This window comes from Gallinula chloropus (assembly GCF_964237585.1).
Source record: "Gallinula chloropus genome assembly, chromosome: 8".
In the NCBI taxonomy this organism is placed as follows: Eukaryota; Metazoa; Chordata; class Aves; order Gruiformes; family Rallidae; genus Gallinula; species Gallinula chloropus.
The window spans coordinates 13,206,991-13,229,837 of record NC_140093.1 but is presented as its reverse complement, the minus strand read 5'-3'; the positions used below and the strand labels follow the sequence as shown (position 1 = coordinate 13,229,837).

The following is a 22,847-nucleotide window of genomic DNA, read 5'->3' as shown; positions in this document are numbered from 1 at the left end:
CTATTTCCCTCTCAACCACCATCACTTTGGAGCAAGCTGCCCTATTTCCACTCAAGCTGAGGGGAGCCCTGTGCTGTCAGGTTGTCTCACTGCTTGCAAGATGGATGTTTGGTGGAGGAAATGTGACATGATCCAGCCCTCTGATTTCACTCAACCCTGCACTTGGAAATTGGAAGCGATGTGTGTTTCCACACACAACCCCACGTTACCTTAAAAGACAACATAAAATATACTGTACATGCTGCAGTTGCCCAGTGTTACCTGGGATTGCAGTATGGGACACAGCAGGGATCCGGATTTGGCACCAACCTCAGTGTATTTTGCCTATTGCAAAGAGTCTGCAACCACAAACCCTCAACAGAAAGGACCTGTACCTGCTTCTAATCACTGCAATACGTCTCTCTCACTTTCCCAGTGACACGACAAAACCCCACCAGACTAATCAGCAGGTAACAGGAGAGCTGAGCTAATTATGTCTGATACCAAAGGAAAACCTGACCAAACAATCCCACTCCTTGTACGTTGTCTTTATTTTTTCCCATATTTGGCTCCTGCAATAAGTTTAAGAAAATTACAGTTTATGGTCATTTTACATTTGACTCATATATCAGTGTGGGGTTTCTGTCATGTTCTCAGCTGAGTCAGGTATCCGTTCATCTTAAACATCATGCAAAGAACGAAGCACAGTGATTCCATAAGGTAACTTCTGATTCAACACTAGTCTGTTCTTCAGTGTTTACCTTAAGCAAGCCAGCCCTGTGTGACTCCAATTACAAACTCTTCCTATACCCTGTGCTGCAGAAACCAAACGAATTAGCTGAAAGGTCTGTACCGTGTGTTGCTAGAGCAAATTTCACCCCACACTCCTTCTGAGGCCAGCGGGACAAAGCTGAATAGAAGAGGGAATCTTTGTGTCTTAAAAAGCAGAATATAAGTCCACTCATCTTGGCAAAATTAAGACAACCCAAACAATCACAACTTATATCAAGAAAGAACAAGGATGGAAGGAAAGAAGAATGGGCAGTCACTTGATATAGCAGAGGACATCTCAGGGTAAGCAGGGCTTACAGGCAGTTTCAGGCACAAGACACTGGAGCTCACACACCAGGGATATTTACTGTAAGCCATGAAGTGTAAGAAAGCCAGCTCCGGTATCTGTAAGCTTGTAGTAGACAAGGAATAAGTTTACCAACAATTGGCAAAACATCCCTCAGTTTCACCCAAAATGTGTGAAATAGGATCCCTGAGCAGAGATGTAAGCCCTGGCTCTCTGCAGATCTGCTTCCAAAAATTGTAGCACCCTGTATGGCCTGGTGTCTGCTAAGGAGAAAGGTCACACTGCACTCTTCCCAGGTTTGGGTCACCTAGAGAAGGTATTTTCTTTGCTTATACACCATTTTTCATGACAGTTAGAGAAGCACATGGTGCTCAAGGGTTTTATCCCACTCCCCTTACGTATGTTTGACTTAAATTTACTAACAGGGTGAACAGATTGAAACAGAAGAGAAACACAGAGCACAGAACACTGCAGAGGTCACATTTGCTCAGGTCATCACGTAAATACTAGGACGATTCAATTAACGTATCTATATACAACCTCACTCCAAAATAGAGACAGCCAATGTCACCAAGGACAACATCCAGGGCAAGTAGAACATGCTTCTATTCTGTAGTACAACAATTCTACCTAGAAAATTATTTAAATTACTTAAACTTGAATTACTTTTTGAAAGATTTTAGGAGATTTTGAAAGAACAGCAGTGGGAATCACATCAGTCATCAATAAACACACAAGATGATGTATGGAAGCTCTGTCAGTATGGCCCAAAGTACTGCTTTGAAATGAGAGCCACAAGCCCTGCACACAGGTAGGACAACCCCTCAGAAAGGTACCCCAACCCCATCTGCTCCATCCTTTCCCGTCACAGCCCGGCATTTCACTGGAGGGAATCCTTTGTCTTGAAATCTGTCAAATTTCATTTCTTTTCCTGCCAGTAAGCAGCCTTCACACACAACAGCATCAGATGTATACATTACCAGAAATACAAACCCTGCTTGCAGGCAATTCCCAGAAGAGGTTTGGCCAGAGTGGGAAACTTGCCTGGCTCCACTGGGACACGCAGGTCACCCAGCACGCTCTTATGTGATAAGACCAGAATAAATCCTGAAACATTGGCCCCCCTGGTGAAAACATTCAAGCTTGAACATTGTATGGGGTGGGTTTTTTCCTGTGAATACTCTGCATCCTCCATATAAACCAAGAACTCCTCTGCTGTGTGCTCCTGGCTGCAGCAACTCGCTGGGAGACGTGCAGAAAAGGATCACAAAAGAGTATCGACTGAAATGAACTTTCTCAAAACCTCAAGCTATCCTGAAACAGCCCCACAAAGGCTGCAGAAACGAGGTGCAGTCCAGAGCCATCTTTTACTCCAAGATTATGCCGAGTCATCTAAATGCAGCACAGTTCGCTCAGACTTCTAAAGCTGTTACATAAATCACCCTATTTTCCTTCTTTATTGGAGCTGATCTCTTAAAACACACACTCACCAATGCGACCGGCAAGCTCACCTCCCTACCGCTATCATTAAACAATAACGAGGAGCGCGACTGTTAATCAAAAGCAGACTCCAATATAAAAGCCTCTCAAAACCAGACTGGCCCACTTCAGATGTATAGCCCTGAAAAGATTCCAACTGCTGCAAGACTCTGCTGCGAGGTCCATTAAAAATACAGCTATTCCCACAACCACCCCGCGCTTCCTCTGCTAGTGACGCTCTGCTACCAGGTAGTTCTTCAAGGAGAGATTTGTGGATCCCTTCTGCATAAAACTTCATTCCCTTCTCTTCCTAAATCAGTAGCATGGGCAAGCCCTCCAGACAGCAACTGGGATTGATAAGGGTGAGACTGAGAAGTTCTAAAACTAAGCAAAGGTGCAAAACCAGTCCCTTATCTCTCTGCTTGCTGCCGAGGGTCCTTTAAGGCAAAGAAAACGCCTCAGTCTTGAAGAAATTAGCAACAAATGCTTGAGGACAAAGACAATTTCCTTCTTCAAAACCTCCTGAAACGCACCCATGTGGCTGTCTGATAGAGGAGGTGAGGGCAGCGAGGGGTTTCTTTTTTCCTGTAGGTATTCAGGGTGTTATACACCAAGAGAGTGAGACATTTTCTGAGCTGGGTTCTGAATTTTCTGATGATTTTTGGAGATCTCCTGACATCATGAGGATGCCAGATATGTGGTTTGCTCATGTTGGGGTTTTTTTGGTGGGTTGGGTTTGTTGGGTTTTGTTGGGTTTTTTTTAAAGTGTTTTACATATGGGCAAAAAAGATGGAAAAAATAATAATTTCCTGTAACCACATTTACATTTGGAATAAAAGCCATATTAACTCTTAACACAACTTTGCCCTCATGAGAGGTGCAGCCTTGCCAGCCCTGGATAAGCTCTTAACCTCTAAAACAACTCTTTGTCATAATAATTGCAGCTAGCATAGCAACTTTTAAAGCCAAAAATCCTCAGGGTACCTCCAAAACATATCAAGAGGCTCTATTAAGCACAAGATTGAGGTTCCCATAGGGGCTCTCCTTAACACCAAGCAGTTGGGAACGGCTGGAGCTCTGCAAACAAAGCAGCGAACCCCCAGGACTCCCAGCAGACCTCTCTAAATTTGCAAATACCTGAAAAAAAAATAACTCCACGTACAGATATCTTAAACTTTCACATATGCTGATGGATTTATACCCCCTGCTTTTGCCAGCCACATTTCATGGGCTACAGTAGTTAGTGGAGCACAGGCTGACAATGACCAAGAAAGGCTATTGGCTCACAGCAGGCCAAAAAAGTAACAAATTCACAGAGATTAAGTCCCTGTGGTACAGGGGCCATGAAGAACCGGTGGTACAGGGGACATCTGGATGTCTCCTGCCAACTGCAAAGGACAGGTCTGAGGGACGAAGCCCCCAGTGCTGGAAGCTGAAGAGGCTCTTCCCAATCCCGCCCAGGGGCAAATTGATGGTAATGAATCAGCTCTAAATGCTAATTCCCATCAAGAGGCAAAATAAGGACTGCAGTGAAGAGAGTGCAGTGCATGTCAGGTAATATAAACACACAGATTTCTGTTACTTTTTTCCTGCTAAGAACAGAGATTAAGTGATGTTCATACCCTGCTTGAGGATCTAGCACCTTGTCTCGTGGGCAGCAAGCTCTGGAGCTGTATTTTTAAGGGATACATTTGAAAGGGGCACAGGACATAGCTTACGCTGCTAACTGTGTGTGAAACAGCATTTACAGGAGGCTCTCAAAACAATGTTTAGATTGGGTTCTTCAGGAAGTATGAGAGAAGTTTGACTTTTGGAATTCAGCATTTCAACACTACAGCATAGCTAGCTGAGGAAAAGGCTCATCAAATGCTGAATCAGGTTCACACCTCAAACAGCAGCACATTGGGAGGATAACAGACCCCATCAGTGTGGTTCTTAGTTGCTTTCATTGCTCATCTTCATTAAAAAAGATTCTGCAAACAGCTTCCATGACATCAGGAACCTTAAAATGGAGACAGACAAGATTCCAGCTGGAATGTCCAGACTGGACATCCCTGCTTCAGAGATAGATATCTTGTGTTTTAAACAAGCACTGCAGCACAGATACACCACCAAGATTTCCTTCCTCTGCCTGCCTAGGACTCACGCTGAGCTGGCCGTGCCTGCTCCAAGGATGCAAAAGGTTTCCTGCAATCTTTTTATGCTCCTCTGCTCCCTCCCTAACTGACCACAGCTGCATCAAAGACCATTAAGGACTGTCTTCCTGTCTGTGCTTCCTTCTGAGCCACAAGGTCTCCTCACAATAAACACCACAGACTTCAAAATAAAAGAAAGGGTATTTCCACAGTGGTTCTTTCCACACTGATTTAAAACTTGGGCCCTGGGACATCCACCAGTATCAAAACCGGCTTTTCCTGGGCATGACTTTCCCTGGCCTGAGGCTGAGGCAGGGCCGTGATGGAGTGTGGGCACCACTCCCGGGCCGATTGGATCGGAGGCTGAAAGGAGAGGCAGAGGTTCCAATGCCCAAGATCAGCACAGGTGAGATCACTCTTAAAAAAGGCTCCAGCTCAGAGCACGTCCTCAGTGAGAGGAGCCCAGGGCAGAACAAGCCCGTTGGAGGATTCATGGCTCAAGCCAAAAGGCAGAGATCTGGCACGCGAAGGGCTTCCTCCCTCTTAATGGTTCATGGAAAGTGGGACACAGGGGCAAACAAAGACCTTTGGGCTGGGACACCCCAACGGGGTGCCTCTGCCTCTTGGATTTTCTCCAAGGCTTGTCTGGAGGGAAATGGGGTGTGTATAACGATCCTGAGGTGGAGGCAAAGCTTTCAAAAGCACTAAATCCACACTGGATTTCCCATCCTATAAGTTTTTGGATACAAGCCAAGCAAATCTTTACTTTTACTCTCAAAAGACAGTCCTGCCCTGTCCCCTACTCTCTTCTGGTTTCTTCCTATCTCCTCTGTTTTAAGGTGCTGAAAGAGCAGAAAGGTTCCTGCACGTTCCACTTCTGTTTTACTCGAAAAAAAAAAAAGAGCTTTGCAAACTTTCCTTATGCAGAGCAACCCCGCAGTCTGATCCATTTTACCTTTCTTTCCCATCTGCCTGCTTTTTCTTTGACTGCAGAGCATCCTCTGTCCATTCAGGTAAGCACATCTGAGATGAAATAACTGGGTGCCCTGGGAGAGAACCGTGCCTGCTCCTATGCTATGTACAGGTAAAGACATCCCCGAATGCATGGATTTGACACGTTCCTTTCCCATATTCTTTGGCCTTCACAGATGATCAGGGAAAGGCAGGGAGAACCTTCATCTGAAGGCACCAGGAGGCCAGCATAGGCTTTCTGGGAAAGACCAACTCTTGTTCAAACAGGTATTTTCCTTTAATGCTCCCTCCAAACGGCTTATGGTTATGAAGAGCACGTAGATGTAGGCACTGCAAACCTGCTCAGTGAAGGGTTTCATGCAGCATCTGAAGCCCACACGTATGTGAGCAGCAGAGGCTCAGAAGCCAGAGATTCCACACCTCAGAACCTAGGGGCTGTGGGATCATAATGCTGCCATAGATCTATGGACAGTTCAAATGTCAAAGAAGGAAAACCGAGTTCAGCTTAGGATCTCTCAGGAAGACTGTTTAAGCATTCTGTGAACTAGAACAGCAATTTTTCCTTAATCTTGCCTCAAAACTTCTATCCTAGAATATAATTAGAAATAATTTTACTGGCCTCAAAATTTCTTTCATTATTTTTTCTAAATCAGTCTTATAGCCCTGTAAATATTATTCTGTGCCTGGGTCTAAATGACATGAGAATTCATTGGCCACATTGCAGACTGAAATCAACCCCAAACCCAAGGAGCGAAGCCTTTGTTATCATCGTATTGTGATGATTAACAAGAGCAGGAAAAACTAAGCAAACAAAAACAACATAAAGCAAAAAAAAATAATCACTTTATCTTCTTTATTAGCATTGGGTGGGCTACGCAAATCATGCAATGTTTCCAACCAAGCCAGTCACTGGATCTCATCAAACTAAATGAGTAGAACTTGGATGGCAAAGTAAGCTTACAAAAGGGAAGTTCCTTAAGTCAGAATCATCAAGATCTGGCTTCTGGAGCTTTACTTTCTGTTCCATTGGCTTAACAGCAAAATAAGAGCACAAATAAGGCAGAATACAAAGCTTAAAAGGCAATGGGGAGAATAACACAACTTATAAGGCACGCTCCGCTCATCTGACAATTCCCAGCATCCCATAAACACCAAAAAGCAATTCAGCCAGTGACCTTCAGGGAACTGGATTCCTTTACCCAGGGACTGCGTATTCAAGGTCAAAGTTCCACCAGACTTCGGTATGCCAGGGTGGCATATTAGCTATTCAGCTGTAACTCCTATAATGACAGGAGACAGCTGAGATCTGCTCAAATCAAATTACAGCTCTGATTATGCAAAACGCTGTGGTTCTGCATTTCCTGACACTAAGACTACTTCAGAGTGCAGCTTGAAGAGATCCACTCTAAGATTTCTCAAAACAGGCAATTAAAACAAGAGAAAAACTAGTTTATGACTCTACTTGTATCTGGTAAAGAACACTTTGTGACAAATTATATATACAAATGTGTCAACAGCTCAATACAAACACTGAGAAATATTTTGTAAGATATATCTCATACCGTCAGGGAGCTGTTTACAGGACAAAGCATCATCAAGATCCTTGGCAGTTGATGGGTCGATGGTGAAAATGCATTCTTTCCTATCCAAGGAAATAAAAAGAAAAGAAAAATGTATCTTCCAGTCATGAAGAACAGACCAAAACACAGAGACCGTCCAAGACAACCAGACAACCACCACCACGCTTTCAGAAGACTCTGTTGAAACATCTTCCAATCTCATCTGAAAGTCTAAATCTAATCTATTAAAAAAACAACAACAAACAAGATTTAGACCTTTAGACATTAGACTCTCCTTGTTGGGTTTTGTTTGGGGTTTTTGTTTGGTGGGGGGGAGGGTTGTAATTTTTCTTTTTGGTTTACCTGCTTGCTCTTAACAGCTTTCATCTCATTACTGATTTTCCTCTGCAAAAGCTAAACAATTTAGCCCATCAAGTTCACTCCAAAGGAACAAGCAGGAAAAAGCCTTGATGCCTTGCAGCTAGAGTAAAAATAGATTGTTCCTAATTGCAAAGCTAAATGGAACACAAACAACCCCCATGCCCATGCATAAGACCAGATATCTCAGCATCTGAAGCTCCACAGACACTGCCAGCACAGAGCAGAGGCAGTGGAACACATACAAACCAAGCTGAATGGTAACAAAAATGAGTGAGAGTTTTGGTCTCAGTGAAGACACCCAAGGGGTGCAGCACTTTGCAACACCTGCATTGCCTCTTGTGCACCAAAGCAAAAAGCAAATTCAATAGGAAACGCTATGAAAGTTGCAGAATAAAAGACCTTCAAATCAGCTAATTAGATCTAGGAAATCAAGTGGGTGTTGGGGAAAAACCGAACACCCTTCCACATGTGCAGCATGTGGGATACACAGCCCTGCCCTGGAAGGCTTACATGTGTACATCCTGTAGCAGTGGGTGGCAGGAACACACCAAGATGGACCACAGATATGGCCTAGGGCCATGCAGATGAGATAAAATAAAGCATCTGACTCGGGAATCATGATGTTTAATGGAGCAGACCCTGGCACCAGTGAGACCCAAAGCACTCAGCAAATAAAACTTCCCAAACTTCTCCCTTCATCCTGGGTTACCCTGGATCCTTGTCTGGGACCCTGGACTGCAACAGCGTTCACCCAAGCAGCATGTGGAAGACAGTAAAGGAATGGGTTTGCTGTTTTCCTTTGCTTTTATCTTAACCTTGAGAATAAGATCGGCCCCTCCCTAGTTAAAAGATCCCCAAGCACCAGGGTATAGAGGCTGAGGCTGCTGATCAGACCGCTTTTCTTCCTTTCCCTTTGCCGCAGAAAAGCTCATCTCACGAGGGCAACTCCCTTGCAGAGATGTATAATGAAAACACATATTACTTTTCTTATACCAATATACTCCTGGGGCAGGAGAGGTGGGAGGCTGAACTTTTAAAGGAGCAAGTGTCACATGGAATTAACAAGTCTTAGTCTTTTTGCATGGGTGCCTACACAGTGAGAGCAACATCTCAACGTTCACAGGCCCATCACTTCAGTACTTAAATGCTCTGGGTGGTATCTGTTGGTGTCAGACAGCTGGCAGCATGTATTTAAATAATTCCACCCGGCACACTCAACAGACATTTTCAAAGACATAAAAATCAGTAAAGCACTTCGCTGCCTTCTGAGACTTTGAAAATCTTTCAGGCTGCACTAGCTTTCAGATTGGACAGCAAAGCTGCCTTAATCCCCAGATGCACGTTAGTTTCTGATCCTTCACATGCATCTAAACAAATTAGAGTTTGTGACACTGAAAGATATAAAATCTTTTCAACCACACCAGGACTTCGATCTATTGCTGCTTAGCTACCCAGCACCAGGGATCAACCGATTTTTCAAGGCTTGCAAACAACTCCACACCTCCATACGTACACATTCCTTAAAATCGCCTCTAAGCATGGAATTTCAGGATACCTCCACCCCAAGGTGCTGCACACCTTTCTTTAGGAAGCTGTGTGTATGCAGATACACAGACACCTTTGCTACAAGCAGTGTGGGGCAGGCACGTGTGCCAACCTGCAAGTAGTGATACACCAGGTCCCACTAACTCACAGAGCATAAAGGCAACAGCATCCAGGCACTGTGACCCCCCCATCTAGTAAACCTTCCTTTAAGTTACTTAAAAGAGTAACTGGGACTGAACGGACACTAATGGTTTGCTTTATCTGACAAGGGAGCAAGGAAAAGCTTGAAATGCTTCTTCAAAGAGAACCTGGGCTCCCATGTCAGGGGAATAGATAGCTTCTCCCAGATGTTCAGGGCCTGCAACCACAAGCATCTGCCACCCATCGTGAACTGCAGCTCCAGGCAGTTCAAAAATTAGCAGATTGGTTTCAACGAAGTGCATATTCGCAGCCTGCCCTGGAAAGGAGTGAGTGTAAATACGCGGGTGCCAAGCTCTGAGCACATACATGTCTGCAATGGCAGCAATGAACGGGCTGCTTTGCTGAGGTGTATTCAGCCAGTCAAACCTTCTGCAGAGGTCAAGCACCGGCTGTGGTTCAGAGAGCCCAAACCTGCGGGGTCACAGGGCAGACCCCAGCCCAGCAGCGCTTCGTGCACAACCCACTGTCCTTCTGGACATGCCAGCCAGGCTCCGAGCAGCCTCTCAGCATGCAAACTGCAGGCACAGACACAGCTCGCCGGCTGAGGTGCTTAAACTCCCAGAAGCAACGTTGAAACAGGGTCCAGACAAATACTGACCCCATATTTCTCACCAGCATTTCTGTGAGCAGCACAACTGGGATATGTTTTACCCCCAGGCTCAGATCCGCTTCTCCTTTAAAACTACTCAAGGGACTTGGCCTTGTAGCTTGTCACAGGCAGTTTGTTCTGGGCACAGACTGCGAGGTGAGGTAAGAAAGTCACTGAGCAAGTAACACCAGGAAATGATACTCCCTGGCATCAGGACTCCGCAGGATTGTTGCAGAGCCGATGGCCAGGTAGTCAGTGGGACAAGAGAAGCTGATGTGCAAGCAGAGCACAAAGTTCACGGCAACGAGACGATCCTGGCACACAGGAGCACACCTGGCTGAAGTTTGCTAAGCGAATTCCGCTCACCAGTAGCTGCAATATTAGGTGTGATGATTATATTTCTGGTTTTCAAGTTTTATTACTGGAGAAGATTCAGATGGCTACAGGAACTGGGGCTGGCACGTGGGAGAGAAAGCGTTCCTCCAAGCGATGGGATGGCAGCACTGAGCCCAACGGCAGCACCCTGTACACGTGCCCCTCCAGGGCAAGGTCTCCACAGAAGGCATGTTCTCAGCTATCTCCTCCTGCTTTTCCTCCAGCCCCACGGGTATCACCTTTCATCTCCAGCACACTGCAGAGAGCCACCTCGCAGCCCAGAGAGAGTCAGTGTGAGGAGCAAGAGGGAAAGGCTGGGTGTGGGCGGCACGGTCTGCCTGATGCTCTGCAAGGTGTCCCCTCCCTTGGCATCTCCAGCCACTCCTGTACAAAGCCCCAGGGGGGACCCAGGAGGCAGCTGACAACAAACATCTGGGTGAAGAAATAACATTGCTCCCAGCTATGTGGCAAAGTCCGCTCTGCAAAGAGGAAGGAGCCATTCAAATTCCTCCCCTGACCATACTGTCTGGCTGTACAGTGCCTCAAAGGCTGCGGTACAAGGGATCTCAGAGAGATCAGACCACATTTCTGACCATAATCTACAATAAAAACCAACCTGCAGCAGGCTGTATGACTAGCCCTCATAGCAATGGTACTTTTTATGCACCTGCTAACAAAGATGTTGTTTAAGTGCAGGCTACACATGCACATTTACACTGACCACAGGTAAATACAAATTGGCAGCCGTCTCCAGCTTCTGGAGGGCCACCAAGGTGTCCTTGTGGGTTAAGGAGCTCGATCACCTTTCCCCCTTCTTTAAAAGTCTTGAAGGAGCCATGTCTCACTGTCATTACACCTAATAAAAATCTGTTTTATTCATTTCAAATTGTCAAAACATACTTTGTAAAAGTAATGAGATGTTCCAAGCCCACTCGTTCCAACATACACACAACTTGGTTAGTTAAATGAAACCAGTTCAGGAGATAGACACACACACAGAGTTAAGAGATTTTCTGGCCTTTGTGCTGGAAAGGACTAGAGATAAACATGTGCCTTTAAGAACCCTCCAGCACCAACTGAAACCAAACATTTCAGTGTGGAAACTTCTCCTTTTTACAGGAGCCACTATGTCCAAAACATACGTTCAACGCAGGTTTGCAGAGGTGGACTGGCTCTGGCATGGAGCTTTTGCCAGTGGAAGAATAAAAGTCTTTTATCCCTTCTCCTCACCAGACATTTTATGCAGTGGAGTGAGTCGGGCTCTCGCACCCAGTGTCGTGGACCTGCAAGCAAGAGTCAGGAGAGCACGTGCCACGGACACTGCCCAGACCCTGGCAGCCCCAGGCAGCACCTGGCACCACTGACCAAGCACTTCTAGCCCCGAGGCAGCCAGAAAAGCACTGCCAAACACAAGGCTTGCACACTGGCTCCATGGGCCATCTTGCAAGTCAACCATCTGGGGAAAAAGATTGCAGCATAGAGTGCTTAGCTTATTAGATAGCAGCAAAAGTGTGCACGTACACAGGCTGGTGTATCAATCCTAATTTAAGCAAAGCTAATTAAGTGCAGTTTTTCTTTGCACAGCTTAAGAAAGCCTAATTAAAGTGGACAAGCATTACCTGTAGGGCAGTTAGTCCTTTTGCCTTGAACAGGACCTGAAATGAATGGCTAGTGCAGCGGTGGAGGTAAGATAAGTGGCCTGTTGGTGAGCTGGAATTACTGTCATGGTAATTAAACAGTCACAGATCACAGGACTGCAAGAGCAGTTTGTTTTTCTTTGTGCAAACATGTCCATCTATGCAAAGGCATTCGGAAGCTCCAGGCGAGGGAAACACCGCTCGGGCGGTGCGGAGGGTTGGCACAGATCCTCTCCACCCTGACAAATGCCGACAACCATGACAGAACAGCTCAGAGAACGGCATGTACCCAAGATGTCCTCACCAGCTGAAGTGACCATTCGTGGGAGGCAAAGTCCTAAAGAAGTATGAACCGGCTGTTCGGGAGCCAGGGAAAGCGGAGGATGGAGGAAGGAGATCTGAGAGCACAAGTCAGCTGGGCGCCTTAACCATCCTCACTCCTGCATGCTGTAAATCACACCAGCCCCCACCACCAGCCCAGGCTGCACCCACCACCAACTCAAGTCAGATCAAAGGCCCAACTTTGCCTTTTGCTTCAACCCGGACAGCTCATGGCTGCCAAGTCTCACCAGAGAGAAGGAACAAGCTGGGAGCCTCTGCAGAGCTCAGCAGGGAACCACCAAAGGTCTCCCAACAGGAGACCCAGACACAGGGATGAATGGAACCGAACAGAGAATTGCAGCTGGAAGGGACCAGCAATGATCATATAAGTCCAACTGCTCAATCAATTCAGGGCTGACCAAGATAACCATGTTCTTACGGGCACTGGCCAGATGCCTCAAATGCTGGCAGGCTTGGGGCATCTCTTTTGGAAGCCTGTTCCAGTGTCTGACCAGTCCCTCGGAAAAGAAATACTCCCTCCTGTCCAGTCTAAACCTCCCCTGGCACAGCTTTGAACCATTCCCATGTGTCACTGGATAACACAGAGGAGAGATCGGCACCTCCCTCTCCACTTCCCCTTCTCAGGAAGCTGACAGAATTCAGGTACCTGAACTTAATTACCGTGCTTACCTCCTCCCATCCTGACCCTTTCCCAAGAACAATCTTCATCTCCCGCAAAGTTTACTGGTCATTCATGGAAACAGACACATCCAAAACAACTACAGAAGAGAACAAAGAGCTCACCAGGAGCCACAGCACTCACTAGCATGGAGAAGGTGGCTGAAGCCCACTTGCCTGTGAATTCCCAGCACACAGACACCACACAAGTGAAGATTCAAGCAGCTTGAGGGATACCCACATGTGGGCCATCCCACCCTGCCCCAGGCTCTGTGCTCACAGCCCATCCAGTCATCCAGCAGCTCCTGAAGCACCAAGATAAATCTTCTGCAGCAGCATTAGCCTATTGCCAAAGACCAGACTGCTACAGCTGGAGGTGAGACAATAGTGACCATTATTTTGTTTATTAATTTTAGGCAGTGCAAGCCTTCTTTAAACTCAAGTATGTCAACACTAAGACTTTTACAGTACGAGTGACTGCATGTCTAGACACTTACAATGCATTTACATTCTTCTAGGGACGCTTTAGATTGCCCTGTTCTCTCCACTTTGTGAGTACACACAATAGCCTGGTGGGAGTGAAAGCTCAGCCTCCTCGTTTACCCGTATTAACTTCAGCTCAGAGCTGGCGTTTTAAAATTAAGCCCAGCAAAAGCACTTTTAGAATCTAAGCTCTTCAGGTCATTTCTAAGACCCTGCTGAGCTTCATCTTGGAAAAGTTAAACAGACATAATTTCTGAGAGCTGGAAACAGTTGTTTTAATTTGGGAACAGGCATCCTAGAGCTGTCAACTCACCCCGGTGAACGCTACTAACATTTTTTCACACAACAGTCCAATTGTTATGGCAACCACAAAAATCAATCTCCTTCTTCAATCACAAGTAAACCCAACTCGACCACGGTGTCTGCGCAGGTTCGTTCTAACGTGCCAATAAGCATGGGACCAATTCCACCCATGCTCATCACTCACATGGGGATGAAGTACGCTTTTTCCGAGCGAAATTTCAGGGAACAATCCGTACCTGAACATCTTAGAGGCTTTAACATCCCGCTCCTAAAAACATCTATTACGTGTAGTGTCTACTACATTTGTCACACTTGATGCTGGCAGATTTTAGTTAACACCCCAGAGTGGCGGCTTCCAAGGCAGATTCATAAAAGGAATATATTTAAAAAAAAAAAACCCATGCAGTACCCAGAAAAAAATCTCTGAAGGCACTCGGAATGCCCTGTGACACGCTGAAAGAGACGCTCAACGCATCACAAAACCCTTTTGCACGGTGCATAAATCTCAAAATGAAAGGAAATTATGAAATAATTGGAAGCAAAAACTATGCCCTCCCCCCCCCCCAACACTAATTGTCATAAACCCCACAAAACTCCAGCACAGCAGAAAATGCACTGAAAGCCCAGCTTTCTACATCAAGTCAGTACTGTTCTTTTTAATTTCTCTGTGTTTATGTTATAGCTAATGTCCTGTTCTGGTTCAGAAAACAGACCTTGGTCCAAGAGAGCGGCTGACAATGACTCCTCATGTATTACACATCTCCAACAGTAAACATTTATATTTTCACCAAGGACTGCTCAACTGGATTGCCGAACCGGAATCAATTATCCCTTCTATATATTTATGGCCTCCAAGAAAGGAGGAAGGCAGAAAAGAGCATTGCAGCCTTGTAACATACATAAATGGCTTGAAAATCCAACACATATATATAAAAAAACCAAGATCAGAGTCTCTGAGACACCAGGTACCAACACTATTTCCTACAAGTCAAGCTGTAATTGTGCCACAAATATAATGAGGTCTCTGCACCACCACTATCCCACGCAAGAAGGTGGAGTGTAATTGAAAATGCACTTGCATTATATAAACTACTTTAATCATAGATGCACAGAGCTAGAAATGGAAGAGACATTAGGTCATCCAACCCCCATAGGTCAGAGCCGGACTACCCATGACAATACATTCGCAAGGAGTTTCTCCAGCATAGTATTAAGCATCTTTAGTGATGGAGTTTCCAGTGCTTTCTTTAGCAGCCTGAGCTACAGTCTATTTTAGGTAGGACAGGAAAGGTGTCCTCTACGTTTTACCTTACTTGTCCTCATAACACCCCTCCCTATCCTCCCACCACCTTAAGTGATTCTCGTTTTTTCATTTTAGGCTGCATATTTTAACTATCAACTACTACGTCCCTCACAAACTTCTAGTTTGTCTGCTGGCAAATACACATTGAACAGTTAATCCTTCCTTGTAAATCAATCCCTCGTCTCCCAGGCTAATTTTTCTTAGTCTTTTCCAGTCTGCTTCACTTCTTACCTATGCCATGATACCTCCAGTACCACTCTGCCTCATACAGAACACCTCCTGCATGCACACCATCCATACCACAATTAATTTTTAAAAAATTATTATTTTCATTTTTAGAAAGTGTGGGTCTGAGAAAAACCTGGAAACAAAGATCCAAGCACCCAGAATCTTCTGGTCCCAGCATGCTTTGGACCACTCTGCTCCCAGCGTTCAGGATCAGAATGGAGCCAGAAGGAAAATGTTGTTCCTTGTAACAACCAGCCTGTCCCGCTGGAGAGCAATCAGCCCTGAAATGTCACAGTGGGGATATGCTGCCTCTCCTACTGAAGAAGTTCTGGGTTTCTTCATCTACAACATTAGAGATGGGGACCTGGATTGACACTTAGATCCTTTGCCTCCTGCCCAACCCTGAGCCGTCTGACCTGTAGCCAGAGAATGGCACCAGGAAAGCACAGTGATGTCAAGGAAAGCAGCTGTATGTAGCACACCTGAACCAGGACACTCAACATATGCAAACACGGGAGAATAGGGCACTTCCTTCTGCTCATCAAAAGCCCACTTTGTGACCCAGCAGAATCCAGTAAGAACGGGCACATTCTCCCTCTGTTATTCTCTTCAGAAAACAAGCAGCCGGGCAGGACAGGAACAAGAGTGTCTAACAACCCAGTCACAAAAGTTATTTCAGTTTTCCACAGCTAAACAGAGCAAGCTTAGCTCTTAACTGAGCAAGCTTAGTCCTGCTGGCCTACAAGATCAGAACGCAATAATCCCATCCAACCACATGCCACCGACTCTGCTTGAAGCTGCAGTTCCAGTGACCACACGTGTCTTCCTGTAAGGAAAAACTCCAGTGAAGTTGCCAGTGTGTCTGTGTACACCAGCCACTGGTAGCAACAGCATCCGAGAGCAAAGACCATGCATCATTTTGCACAAAACAGTGTCACCATAATTGCCGTAGCTATAGTGTAGTAGAAAATGTTATGAAAACAGAGAGGAGGACCTGAAGAAGCCAACCAGAAGCGAGGAGCTGAATCACATCACCCTGACAGGAGCACTGTCAGTTTTACTTACTCAGCTAATGGGTGAGGATGGAGCTAATGCAAGCTCTCCTCACCGATCCAAGAGAGGTACTGTTCCCCAGGCTGCCCAGACAGCAGAAGTGCCCAGACAGCAGAAGTACCCGGAGCAGGTACAACCATCATCACCACCACCTTCTGGAATCAATCCCGTTAGAGAGGGACTAGATCTGATATCCTTAGACACCACTGAGTAATCCTTTGTATGTCTTGTGTCTCCTCGTGGAGAACATTAAATTAGTCACAGAACAGCTCAGCAAGAGGGCAGAGATCATAATCTGGCCCTGTTTGTGTCTCTGCTCCACGCCAAGATAACAGTCAGGTCTGTAGCAATGTTGCTTATACATTTGCTAAACAAGTCGTTTCTCAGTTTCCATCAGAAACCAGAGCATTTTCACATATCCTATTATAGCTGAGTAAGTCTTGCTCTACTTAACACTAGCTTTTTGTAGTGGAAAATCTCCAGGAAACAAGCTGTTTAACGATGTTTTATCTGACTTGCACTCACTTCTAACTAAAGTCATCCACCTGCCTTGAAAAGACATCTGTTTCAGAGGCTGACTGCTTTCTCCAACATCCCTTGCACAGCTCAGGGCTGCCATTTTTACCATCAGCCTCTAATTTTATCAGCCAATAACCCCCTGGGGCATCTGCAACAAAAACCACACTGTCATATTGTTCCTTGTTACCAGCTGTAACAGTCACCAAGGAAGAAACAGTGGGCAGGACAGTACCTGCACTGCTGTCAGTGCTTTCAAGGTGCTAACAGTGCTGGGACCAGAGCTTTCCTCCACAGCAGACACAGAGCAGAGCACCTCCACCCCTTCCTCCCTTATCAACCAAAAGAAGGATGCTACATCTCAGAATGATCAGCCAAGATTACAGTTTAGCCTTTAATAACCTGCGTAGCTTTAGGCCAGTTGCAATTGAGGTCAGATGCTGAAATACCAAGATGCAAATTTTAGCTGAAAGCTTCATTGCACTCCTAGAGCTCTTTGCCTGCATGAGCAAAGTTCATTAACTCATTAACTGTGCCTTGCAAGGGAAGCAAATGAGCATTAATTGTCTCCTGCTGATGCTGTGGACCCTTGCTGTCCCCCAGTCTGACACACTCCAGGCCTTTTGGCCTCAAGGGAGGAACAGGCAGTTGTGCTGCCATTTGGAGGGACCTCAGCAGGGAAATGGGCTGATGGAAATCTCAAGAAAAAAAAAAGGGAAAAGCAAATTTCTGTAAGTGGGGAAGAATGCACCAGTATCTGCTGGGGAGTAACCACCTGGAAAGCAGCTTGGCAGAAAAGGACCTGGAGTCCTATATGAACAACTTGAACATGAACCAACAATGTGACCTTGTAGCCAGGCAGCCAACTGTCTCCTGCACTGCATTAGGGAGAGTGTTGCTGGAAGGTCAAGAGATGCAGTCAAACCTTCTCTACTTGGCACTGGTGAATCCACAGCTGGAGTGTTGTCTCCAGTTCTGGGTTCCCCAGTACCAGGAAGACATCAACACACTGGTGCAAGTTCACTGAAGAGCCTTGATGATGATTAAAGAATTGGAGCATCCAAGTGACAAGGAGAAGCTGAGAGAGCCTGGACTGTTCAGCTCAGGCAGGGAGACCTTATCAATGTGAAAACATACCTGATGACGGGAACAAAAGTCAGAACCAGACTCTTCTCAGTGGGATCCAGCAAGAGGCCAAGAAGCAATGGGCACAAAGTACAGGAGATTCCATTTAAAGGTAAAAAACCCTGCCCATATTTTTACTGTGAGGGGAACTGAACCTCAGAGCGTGTTCCTCAGAGGGGCTGTGGAATCTCCATCTCTGAAGATATCCAAACTCCAAACAGCCACAGCCCTGAGCAGCCTGGTCTAGTTGACCCTGCTTTGAGCAAGGGATTCGGAGGAGATGATCCCTAGAGTTGCCTTCCAACCTCAACCATTTGGTGATTTGCAGCATTTCTGCTCAGTTGAAGTCAGTTTCTGGTCCTCAGATCACATTCATCTTGTAGATATTTCAGGGTTTTTTGCCACAGCACCCTTTCTCTGCTCAGTATTTTTAGCTCATTGTTTTGTGTTTTGCCAGCTGAGAAACTGCAGTTTGTAATTTTACCTTCAGCTTCATATTTCTTCTTAAAAGTGAATACAATGTCCTGTTTATAATAATAAAATCACTAGTTGGCAGGGTGACATCAAATGGAAAAAGAGAAAGCAACTGGAAAATTTAGAGCAAGCAATTTTGAGTGCCAAGTTTCACATTTGTAATAGTCTAGCGGAGGTCAACAGGCTCACTTATTATTAGGCAAATGGTAAAGAAATAGCTATCCTCAAGTTCTTCCATGTTAGACTATATAAACCATCTCTACTTGAACAGGCTCTAGTGCTTTCCAAGAGAGTGATGTTATACATTTTCCACAGTAACACCAACAATGGGAGACCAGCAAAAGGCAGAACGGCTTTGCAAGGAGCGGCCTTTTTTCTCTCTCCAATATTTAGGTTTTTGTTTCCCACTATGATCGGACTTTCCTGGCTTTAATTTCTTGTCCCAGTTAAGGAGTAAAGGAAACAAAACAAAAAAAAAAAAGAGATATGAATGAAATTAGAAACATTTGGAATGAGTCTTAGAAATAGCTGTTGGGTTCCTCAGATTCCTGGCGGCACCTCTTTAAGTGGTCTCCTCCTCTGGCCCCCGTCACCCACACCCACCTCTGAAACCCATGTTTCCTCCTTCATACCGACCCCTCTGCTGTTCAGGGACTGCATTTTGTCCCACACCACTGAAACATTAAGTGCAATGCAAAGCAAACAAGGAAATGAAAATTACATGGTGAAACACTGGAAAAGACTGGAAAAGGGTTGAAACTTTGCACCCACCGAAATTTGTCTGTGACACAAATCCTCCAGTGTTTCTCCAAAAGCAGAAACCAAACCCCTCTCCAACTTCTAACAAAAAAAATACCAGTTCCAGTCAACCTGAATTGTAAAATGAGAACTCTGCTCCTACCTGTATTGTCACATCTAAAGTCTCTGGAGGGGAAGTTTCCTCACCCAAGCTGTCCTGATATCTTAGGAAACTTCATGCTCTTGGTACACAACACCAGTGCCTGACACCTGCCTACTGCTTTCCAATAGAAGTTTTGAGTGCACTTCAAATCAGTCAAGCTGGAAACACAATACTTGCCTAATTTTGCAAACAGATAAACCCACACAGGTAACAAGCAGGTGTCCACGGCAAACCCATGCACTGGTGGCAGAGCAGAGGGTTAAATCAGCTAAAAGATTTCAAAGCCATCCACGAGGTTTGGATCTTTTCTGCCTTAAGTAATATTAAAATATTATGTAAACCTTTCTTTGTGAGCCATCACTGGAGAAACAAGGAGGGGAAAAAAAGATCTCTTGGAAGCAGTTCTGCACAGGCTATGTAGGTGAGATCACAGTTGCTATCCAAACAGACTATGCATGGCAAGAACAGGCTTCCTGTAAAACTGAAAGACTTGCAGGAAGATCAAGGAACATATTTACAAGATGGCATGGACAAAATATCCTTCCCTCCTCTTGCCCAGCCTCAGCAGCTTGGTGAAACACATTGTCTCACTTTCAACTCAAACCACACTCACAAATGCCTCCGGTGCAGAACCTCTACCTCCGTGCTCTGTGCACTGACTCATCAATAGACCCGACCACACTTGGGACACTGGTTAGGAGAACATGGGTTACCCTTTCAGGAGGAAAGGGTCGTTTCCCATGGTGAAAGGAAACAAGGAAAAGTTCTCTCAGGAAGAGGAAACCCAAGGTTTGCTCCAGTCTCAGTTCCAAAATCCAAAGGCTTAATGCACGGGCCCTATAAAATTTACAGCTCGGTGTTACAGACTGGAGAGGATGTACTGCAGCTGAAAGTGTTCTCAAGCCAAGCTCTGATTTGTGTTTACTCTAGTCATATGAGCAACCTGTAAACTGAATTAGGATGAGCTCTTTAGAAGTGTTAACATGGCTGTTTCAGGAGGAAAGCTGAGCCTTTATGTCATGTCATTTATCTTGCATTGTACTCTCAGAGTACTGCACGGTGTCTGGGGAGCCTGACAGATCTACAGGCATGAGGTGCACCAAAGATGGGCACTTGTGGAAGCAGGTGCCATCAAACACAGCGTGAGATCCTCTGGACAACAAGGCACGACTCCCACGTGCACTCAGACCAGACCCCAAAGTTTGGGTGTATTCCTCTGACAGGGCCTGTGCCAGCAAGTATCAGCTGTTTGTACCACACCACACACCACAACACACTTATTGCTGACAATACAAAAGCTAATATTGAATATCATGATAAAGCCAAGCCACCTTGAGTCTCTCAAGGTCTGATGGGCAAGACCAGAAGAGATGGTGGCCAGGTCTCCAACCACAGACCCTCCACTCAGCCACAATTCATGCTACGTTTACTAATAAAACTCATGTTTTCCTGGGTAGACAAATCTCTCAGCTCTGAGGAAACAAAAAAGAAGATTCACCTGTATTTTACTTTCCATAACTTGAAGTTTCATGTTATCTCCATATGTTTTTAGACCACAGACCAGTTAGTCAGTGGTGTGGCAGCTGACATTAAAAGGATTAGTAAATTAAGCTCAAATAATTGTCTTAAAAATCTTGACTGTTAAATGTTTATATTTGAGAGGATCAAAAGGAAATCTACTTTGTAGTGTGCGCTGTGGTCGAGAAGGGGCAGAGAGGGATTTAAATGGCTTAACTGCAAAACTGTTATCACCTTGATAAGTCCCAGTGTAATAATTCAGCAATAAAAACAAGAAATACACTTGGAATTTGTTTCCAAAACTGATTGTCTGACTGGAGACAAGTCAAGCTCTTTATTTGCTTGAAAGAACTTGGTCAGAAGAAACAGAGAATGCTATTGAAATGTGGTCAAGAACATGAAAATAAGCAGTTTCCAGTGACTTCTTTCTGAACTGCAGGGTTTTGGGGTTGGGGGCCTGTTTAGTTGGGTTTTTAAAGCTACTCAAAGTCTAGTCTGGATCTGCTATCTGAGCGTTACCACTTGTCAGTCAGGACTGTGACTCTCCCCTGATTTACCTCACTGTACAGCAATGGCAATCCAGTAAAGCTGAAGCAGTAAGTGGGGGGGTCAGGCTACAGGGCAGGATTAGGCCCAGAGTAACATCTGGAGTCCAGGTACAGATACAAGTTCATACACTCAGACTGCTAACACCAATGCCAATAACAGAGACAAACAGAGGGAGGGGAGCTTGCTACATACATGCAAGTGCTTGTCCCAGTGCAGAGCCTCGAGGAATCGGGCTCACAGGGCTGTTACAGAATCACAGAATTACAAGGTTGGAAAAGACCTTTAAGATCAAGTCCAAGTGTTCCTGTCCTATGCTAAACCATAACTCTACGTACCTCATCTGCCCGTCTTTTAAACACATCCAGGAATGGTGACTCAACCACCTCCCTGGGCAGCCTGTTCCAGGCCCTGACAACTCCTTCAGTGAAAATTTTTTTCCCAACATCTAATCTGACCCTGCCCTGGTGCAGCTTCGTGCCATTTGCCCTTGTCCTGTCACCTGGCTGAAGAGACCATTGCCCACCTCTCTGCAACCTCCTTTCAGGTAACTGTAGGTGGTGATAAGGTCTCCCCTCAGCCTCCTCTTCTCAAGGCTAAACACCCCCAGCTCCCTCAGCTGCTCCTCACAGGATTTGCCCTCCAGCCCCTTCCCCAGCCTGGTTGTCCTTCTCTGGACTCGCTCGAGGACCTTGATGTCCTTCTTGCAGTGAGGGGCCCAGAACAGGACACAGCACTTGAGGTGTTTCACCTCAGCAATACACAAGCAACAGATCTGCCAACTGGGACAGGACACTCTAGCATAAGCAAGGATGGGAGTGGAACACACTGTATCATGTCAGTAATGCATTTATTGTCCCGATTCCTTTGCCTTTATTGCAAAGTGAGATTCTAAACAAGTTACTTTTGTCTTTCAGTCTTTTCTGGTAAAGACATCACCGAGATCTGGCACTTTGGAGAACAGCAAATCCACTGTTTCTGGGCAGACCACCAGTGTCAGTGTCTACCACCAGAACAGGGAGCTCTTTTGGGCAGACCAGTAGCATGAGAGTGTCTACCACCCAACTAGGGAGCTCTCAAAAGGTGGTGGGAGCATCACTAAGTTACAGTTAAGCAGGGGGACAGCACAGAGTTGCCAGGCCGCAGGGAGGGATTGCAATTACCAGCTGCTGACCCGATCATGAGGCGTCATAAACTCCTTACGACACCAGTTCTTCAAAGCAGGGAAAAATGTCGAGACTAGACAGGAAAACACAGGACAGTCTCTACCTGCACTTAAGTTTCAGAGTAACAATGTCCAAGATCATTTGATCTGCCAGGCATTCAGAAAATCTCTGCTATAAAACTACCACTAAAATACGTAATGCATTCCAGACAAAAACATAAAGCTTTCAGATTAGGTGCCAAACACCAAATTTTCAGTTTTCAATAGTCCTTTTGAGAAAAAGACTCTCTGCCTCGCAAAATA

At 45.5% G+C, this 22,847-nt stretch overlaps 1 protein-coding gene across 1 annotated transcript in view; it reads right to left on the bottom strand.

Moving 5' to 3' along the window:
* Positions 1 to 22,847, bottom strand: part of DIS3L2 (DIS3 like 3'-5' exoribonuclease 2) — a 191,910-nt gene that overhangs the window by 86,735 nt on the left and 82,328 nt on the right. Inside the window, exon 11 of the mRNA XM_084267510.1 lies at positions 7,206 to 7,285. Within this exon, the coding sequence (XP_084123636.1) occupies positions 7,206 to 7,285 (80 nt within the window). The remainder of the gene's footprint in view (positions 1 to 7,205; positions 7,286 to 22,847) is intronic.